General features: G+C 63.5%; 2 protein-coding genes across 3 annotated transcripts; one reads left to right on the forward strand and one right to left on the reverse strand.

Moving 5' to 3' along the window:
* Positions 1–324: 324 nt before the first annotated feature.
* Positions 325–3,412, forward strand: HGH1 (HGH1 homolog). Of its 2 annotated transcripts, none has more exons than XM_033203051.1 (6): positions 325–1,029; positions 1,108–1,208; positions 1,315–1,413; positions 1,609–1,700; positions 1,792–1,914; positions 1,991–3,412. In XM_033203051.1, exons 1-6 carry the CDS (start codon positions 437–439, stop codon positions 2,165–2,167), a joined length of 1,185 nt encoding a protein of 394 aa, XP_033058942.1. In that variant the 5' UTR covers positions 325–436; the 3' UTR covers positions 2,168–3,412. The 2 variants fall into 2 exon arrangements, with proteins under 2 accessions (XP_033058942.1, XP_033058943.1); XM_033203052.1 differs by having other exon boundaries at positions 1,165–1,208.
* Positions 3,413–3,551: 139 nt separating this feature from the next.
* On the reverse strand, positions 3,552–6,613 carry LOC117079096 (testis-specific serine/threonine-protein kinase 5-like). The gene is given in 5 exon segments (XM_033202709.1): positions 3,552–5,320; positions 5,535–5,567; positions 5,569–5,643; positions 6,026–6,472; positions 6,551–6,613. Coding segments are annotated over 5 exon segments (918 nt in total). The 3' UTR covers positions 3,552–5,020.
* Between the last annotated feature and the right edge of the window lie 375 nt (positions 6,614–6,988).

Raw genomic sequence — 6,988 nt, forward strand, 5'->3', positions numbered from 1 at the left:
CAGCCTGGTCTAGGAGCCGGGGCGCCGGCCTCAGACCCTCAGGGCCCACGAGAGGCCAGGGCTGGCTGACTAGGCTAGGCGTGGCCAGTGCCCAGTGGGACGCACTGGCCGACCTAGCCGAGACCATACGGAGGTTTCCAGCGAGTGTGGACGCGGGAGGCGGCCAAATCGCGCCGGGCCTCGACCCCCCGGGCTCGGGACCTCCAGCGCTCCGTCGCCGACCTCCTCAGCTTCCGGCCAGACACCGAGACCCATAACACCCCGCGCGCGGCCTGGCCCCGCCCCCGCACGCCGTTCCCGCCCCTTGAGCCCAGTGCGCAGCCTCGGATTGGCCGGGGCGGCTTTCGCTCCTCTGGTGGGCGGAGCTGCGGGCCACACAGCGGACCCCCAAGTGGATCGGTGGGACCCGTCCGTTGGCAGCCGAGTGTTGCTCGACATGGGGGAGGCCGGGGCTGGCGCTGGCGCGCCAGGAGGGCCGGAGGCAAGCCCGGAGGCGGAGGTGGTGAAGCTGCTGCCCTTCCTGGCGCCGGGCGCGCGGGCGGACCTGCAGGCGGCCGCGGTGCGGCACGTGCTGGCGTTGACCGGCTCCGGGCCCGGCCGCGCGCTGCTGGCCGGGCAGGAGGCGCTGCTGCAGGCTCTGGTGGAGCTGGCGCCGGCCTCTGCCCCGGCCCGCGACGCCGCCCGCGCGCTCGTGAACTTGGCCGCCGACCCCGGCCTGCACGAGACGTTGCTGGCGGCCGATCCCGGGTTGCCAGCGCGCCTGCTGGGCCGCGCGTTGGACCCGCAGTGTCCCTGGGCCGAGGAGGCGGCCGCCGCGCTCGCCAACCTCAGTCGCGAGCAGGGTCCGTGTGCCGAGCTGATGGCTGCGCTGGCGGCCGCGGAGCCGGCAGACTCGGGCTTGGAGCGGCTGGTGCGGGCGCTGTGCACGCCCGGCTACAACGCCCGCGCGCCCCTGCACTACCTGGCGCCGCTGCTCTCCAATCTCAGCCAACGCCCTGCGGCGAGGGCCTTCCTACTGGACCCCGACAGGTGAAGCCCAGGGCGCCCGCGCGGGCGGGGAGGGGACAGAAGTTAACGGGGACGGCCCTGAGTGACCCCTCCCAACAGGTGCGTGGTCCAGCGGCTGCTGCCCCTTACCCAGTACCCCGATTCCTCTGTACGCAGGGGCGGGGTGGTGGGAACGCTGCGGAATTGCTGCTTCGAGCACCGTGAGTGGTGGGTGTGGCGGGGGGGCGTCACCAGGGGTGGGGACTGGACTCCGGGCTGCTCTGGACCAGTCTCCATTCCTGTCTTCCTACCCTCACCGCCCCTCAGGACATCACGAGTGGCTGCTTGGACCTGAGGTGGACATTCTCCCCTTTTTGCTCCTGCCCTTGGCTGGGCCTGAGGATTTCTCCGAGGAAGAGATGGAACGTGAGTGGCTAGTGTGGAGCCTCAGACTTGGCCAGAAAGGAGGGAGGCCAGTGGAGGGAGAGAGGTGTCCAGGCCACAGGCTCCTTCTGAAACCTTGCAGCAGTGAGTTTGCTGAGCACAGGTGGGACTTACAGGCAGAGCCTGGCCCAGCTGCCCAGCTCAGGGACACAGTGGCTCCCACACACCCACCCCTAGGGCTGCCTGTGGACTTACAGTACCTGCCACCAGACAAGCAGCGAGAACCTGATGCAGACATCCGCAAGATGCTTGTTGAAGCCATCATGCTGGTGAGCAGGAGCCCTGCTGCAATAAGCACCATCCCTGACACACACACACATGAGCATGCTGACATCTGGGTAACCTCTTCCATCTCCTCAGCTGACAGCCACAGCACCAGGTCGGCAGCAGGTGCGGGACCAGGGAGCTTACCTGATCCTTCGAGAGCTGCACAGCTGGGAGCCAGAGCCCGATGTGCGGGCGGCTTGTGAGAAGCTCATCCAGGTTGGTGCAGGGTTGGAGAGGCACGGGAAGGGGTGTCTGTAGCTGGCCAGCTGCTCACCTGCCTCCCGTCTGGCAGGTGCTTATTGGGGATGAGCCTGAACGTGGCATGGAAAACCTGCTGGAGGTGCAGGTGCCTGAGAATGTGGAGCAGCAGCTGCAGCAGCTGGATTGCCGGGAGCAGGAGCAGTTGGAGCGGGAGCGGGAGCTGGAGCTGGCCCCAGAGCCATGGGTGGAGAGGGCCACACCCACCTGAGGCCCCTGCAGCTGGACACCAGCTCCAGGGTCCCCTTTGCCAGGCTTTCTCAGACCAGGCCTTCCTGCAGCTGCCTACAGGCCCCTTGAGTCCCCTTGCTCAGAGACGGTGCCCTGCTGAGAAGCAGAGCTACACTTAGGCTCCAGTAAGAATTGGAGGCACTTCCCAGCTCTGTGCAGTGTTGCCACCACCAAGAATGAAGGTTGCGCACAGCAGTACTGTGGACCAGGCACCGTGACTCGGCTGCCTGTGCAGAAGGTGAAGGTGGGAGGCAGATAGCCAGGGAGCCATGAGAAGACTCTTCCTGGGCACAGCATGGGGACTGGACAGAAAACCACTGCAAGCCCCAAGGAGCCAGATGAAGCTTCCAAGTCCCCAGGGCACTGCAGGGTCTGGACAGAGGTATAAGTGCTGCTTTGTCAGCCCCACTCCCTGCGGCTCTCAGCTCCCTGTTCTCTGAGACCTGGCCTCAAAGGGCTGACCCAGCCATACCTAGATCCTGGGGTCTTTCTAGGACTGTGCCTCCCTGCTTGACCTATGCTCCAGGACCCTACCCTCAACCCTTGTCAACTCCCTATGTCTTCCTGTTTCCCAGTCTCAGATTGGATGGGTGCTCTCACTGGCCTCTCTAGCTAGGCCATCTCCCTGGTCAGCTTCCTTGAGCCTGGGCCACTCCTCCCTGGCCTTCCTACCTCTGCCAAGAGCCTCCAGATGTGCCTGCAGCCTGGCCCCTGTCCAAGCCTCTCCCCCAGCCACCCTCTGCCCCTGTGGTAGAGCCCACTATGGGCCCAGGGATCTTACTTGCTTCTCCCTTGGACCTGTGTGCATCCCCCCACCTGCCAGGTCTGTGGCTGCCAAGCCCCACAGGAGCTTGCCACACTCTTCCCTTCCTGAGCCGATCTGACCTCACTGCCACCTCTTGCATTGGGCTCCTGAGGGCTGGCCCCTTCTCACTGATGGGCCCTCCCAGGCCCCTTGAACCTGGTGAAGGAGCTTAACTTGTTTTCTTGAGCGTTCACAATGCCTCACTCCACACCCTAAACCTGGAGGCTCGGGTGCCAGGAGTCTCCCGCCTCCAGGATCTCCTCTCACCTGCCCCCAATAAAGCTCTGCCACTCATGCAGGCATGTGTGGACCATGTTTTCCCCTGACCAGAGCCCCTGCCTGCCACTGGAGGCCACTTGCCCTCTCAGCACTCAGACATCTGTATTCTCTTCACAGAATAAATGCTTTATTTGGCCTTGCCCCCCCCCCCCCTCAGTTTACTGGAGTGTCTCCTGGAGGCACTCACTCCTAGGCTGGCTGCCACAGCGCTCTAGAGCACCAGCTGGCAGAACCCACCCCTCTTCTGGGGTGTGCTTCTGGAGGCCTGAGCTCAGGGCCTGCGTTCTCCTTGGGGATGCCCTGCTATTGGGGGCAGTGCAGTTACAGGACTGGCCATTGGCGCTCTAAGTCTGTACCAGGCTCCAGGTCATCCATGGATGCTGGGAATTGGGACTGCACCTGCTTCTCTGCAAGGGACCACAGTGGGGTCAGGTGGAGTGCAGAGGGACCACGTGCTGCTTAGTTGCTCACCCACAGGGCCACACCACACCTGGCACAGCACTGAGGAAGAGCATGTTCGCTGCAGGCCAAGGTATGTGTTTGGACGCAGCTGCAGCAGCCCCCAAATCAGGTCCTGGCACTGTGGGCGAGGGCTCATGGCTGCAGCCTCTCACCACTCCAGCACCCACCCTCACCCCATGCACGTCACTGCCAATGGTGCCAGCAGCTTAGAGGGGTCAGTCCTGTCGCCAGTGGAGAGACTGAGGCATAGAGGGGCAAGGCAGTGTGCCCTGGGCTAGTGCAGAGCTCAGGTTTGCAGCCACAGCCTTTCCTGAATTGCATTTTGAGTCAGGTCCTCCACCAGTCCAGCTTCCCCAGAACTTGTCACTGCCGTGCACGGACCAAATGCTTCCCAGCCTAAGCGGGGAGGATGCCAGGTTCGGTCTCTTCCACCACGCAGGACTACCCTCTTGGGAGTCCAGGTCTCCCTCACTGCCGCTCTCTATGCCTGAGCTAGGTGTGGGAAGGTCATGGGGTGGTGCTTACCTGGGAACAGACCTGGCCAGAAGGTGGGACCGCAGTGCATGAGGTGCAGCATGCAGTGGGGCTGGGGCTCCTTGAATGGCAGCTTCTTACTCACCATGGCATAGAGGATGACACCTCTAGGGACACGAGCTCCTAAGGGTGTGGCCTCTCCCCAGCCCTCCCGTGGGCCCTGGCCACAGGGTTGGGGTGCCCTGGGGGCACTCAGACTCCACAGGTTGCCCTATTGCCTGGGGTCAGGGCTCCCTGGGAGGCACTCACAGGCTCCACAGGTCGGCCTGCTCCCTGCCATACTTGCTGCTCACGAGGATCTCGGGCTGTGTAGACTGGGGAGCCGCAGAAAGTGCTGAGCAGTGAGTTCCTGGGCCCCACGCAGCCGACAAAGCCAAAATCTGTACCAGGTGCATGGGGAGGGTGGCACTGTGCGTGAGGGTCGGCTGCAGGATGCCAGTCCGCAGGGATGGCTGTGGAGGCTTACGGGGTTGCATGCAGTGTGTGGCCGACAGCGAGAGTGTGGGTGTGGATGAGGTGGGCCTGGTCTGGGGGCATATGTAGGGGTTAGGCCAGTGGCCTCAGGCCCGTGGGTAAGGGTGGCCTGCAGGCCTTCTGGGAGAGCTGAAGGCAGGGGCCTGGCTGGGACAAGCGTGGGGTGTGGGCCCCTGCAGGTGGAGGCATTCAACCCCGAGCTGGGGGTCAGGGCGGGGGCTGTGGGCTCACCGGTCAGCTTGAGAAGGCCGTGGTCGTCCAGCAGGATGTTCTCGCACTTCAGGTCCCTGCATGGGAGAGGGGAGGCAGGAGGTAGGGCTGGCTTGGGTTCAAGTGGGCCTCTCTGTGCCTGTGGGCAGACGATCGACCCAGATGTCGCCCTCTCTGGTACGCAATGCCCACGCTGTGGTAGTGTGCCATGGCACTGACCAGCTGCCAGAACAGTCCAAGGACTTCCTTCTCCTTCAGCCCTGGGTGGTAGAGGGGGTCCAATGCAGCGTTGATGTGCTCCAACAGGTTGCCCTGGGCCACCAGCTCCAGCACGAGCTGGCTGCTCTGATAGGTCTCACACAGCTGCACCTGCAGCCCACACACCTGCCATCACCCTGAGGCAGGGCCAAGGGTGTGTTGGAACTGTCAAGGGTACCAGATCCAGGTTCCAGGCCTGGGGCGAAAGGGAGGTCCAAGGTGGGGGGAGGGGGCGATAGGCCTGGGGCAGGCAGCTGGCTGGGGAGAGCTACCCTTGGGGGGGAAGGGGAGGGTGGGGACAGGCTGTGTCCAGGCTTCTGCCCACCACGTTCAGGTGCTTGTAGGTCGTGTTGAGTGACGGAGATCTCACGGGGCAGGAGCTTGCGGGAAAACTCCACCGGGGCCTCGGCTGTGGAGACGATCTTGACAGCTATCTGTAGGGTGGACGGCACTTGCTGTGTGAGACTTGGCCCCTGAGGGGCTGGCTGTGGTAAGGCAGGCCCCTGTCCTTTATACACTTTGCTGGAATCCTCGGGGGGATGCTGGGTGAGCAGTGCCCTTGGAGGGCAGCAATGACCTCCCCGCTCCCTCCTGTGCCAAGTACTCTGTGTTCAAGGGGTTTGGGAACAGGGGATGGTCAGCCTGCAGGAGCCCCAGAGAGGCCTCTGGGGAGGAAATGGGACTGGGGAGAGTCTCAGGCAGAGGAAGCTGGAGCAGCTGGATGGTGCCTGAGTGGGTTTGGGACACGGAGGGGCCTGCTGGGGCCAGGCTGGGGGGCACTGGAGCCCCTTGGGGAGGGAGGTAAGCCTGCCTTACCATTGTGTGGCGCTTGCCCTGCAGATCGGAGGACAGCTTGGGGTTGTGGTGGATGCATTCGTGAGTGGCATCAGCCAAGTACACCTTGGAGAAGGCCCCAGAAGCGATCTTCTTGGAGAACAGGTAGCCATTGTCCTTGCCCTCATGTACCTGCTCTGTGGAGGTTCTCTGATCCAGCTTCTGCCTGCTGCTGCCCTTCACGGAGGGCAGTGCATGGGAGGGGGTGTGGTGGTCCAGTTTCACCAGTCTTGGGGGGCACGACTGGGGCCGACTTGTGTCGGAGGGCAGGGGCCAGGGTGGTGGGGGGCGCTGGGTGGGAACTGCGTCCCTCTTGAGGCAGCAGCCACGCTTCTGAAGACTTGCTGGGACTGCGGCAGAGGCAGGGAGTGATGGGGCTGCGAGCTCAGGGCGGGGGCTGGCACAGCCCTGGACTGGGCAGGGGGAGGGCTAACTTGGGGAGAGGAGGGGCAGGTTTTAGAATGGAGAATTCTAGACCTGTACCTGCATTGTGCCCTCGAAGCATACGTCTTCTTGTTTTGGGGACCTGCCCGTTCTGAGGACATCTTGTGGGACCAGTCCTGCCCACATGGGGCCCACTCTCTGTGAGGTGAAAACCCAATTCAAGGGCTACAGCCGGGGTGAGGCCTCTGTGGACCCCTCTTGACGTGGCTGGCCACAGAAAGCCATTAAAGAAATGAGGGGCCGGGCGCGGTGGCTCAAGTCTGTAATCCCAGCACTTTGGGAGGCCGAGACGGGCGGATCACGAGGTCAGGAGATCGAGACCATCCTGGCTAACACGGTGAAACCCCATCTCTACTAAAAATACAAAAACTAGCCGGGCGAGGTGGCAGGCGCTTGTAGTCCCAGCTACTCGGGAGGCTGAGGCAGGAGAATGGCGTAAACCCGGGAGGTGGAGCTTGCAGTGAGCTGAGATCCGGCCACTGCACTCCAGTCCAGGCAACA

The sequence above is a fragment of the Trachypithecus francoisi genome, unplaced genomic scaffold, assembly GCF_009764315.1.
Source record: "Trachypithecus francoisi isolate TF-2019V2 unplaced genomic scaffold, Tfra_2.0 Lachesis_group7, whole genome shotgun sequence".
NCBI classification, from domain to species: domain Eukaryota; kingdom Metazoa; phylum Chordata; class Mammalia; order Primates; family Cercopithecidae; genus Trachypithecus; species Trachypithecus francoisi.

What these genes read in the sequence shown, in the direction of transcription:
- HGH1 (XM_033203051.1), top strand. Translation starts at nt 437, where the DNA reads ATGGGGGAGGCCGGGGCTGGCGCTGGCGCGCCAGGAGGGCCGGAGGCA. An exon ending in GAATTGCTGCTTCGAGCACC is followed by an intron (nt 1,209 to 1,314) that starts GTGAGTGGTGGG and finishes ACCGCCCCTCAG; the next exon opens with GACATCACGAGTGGCTGCTT. An exon ending in CTCCGAGGAAGAGATGGAAC is followed by an intron (nt 1,414 to 1,608) that starts GTGAGTGGCTAG and finishes ACCCACCCCTAG; the next exon opens with GGCTGCCTGTGGACTTACAG.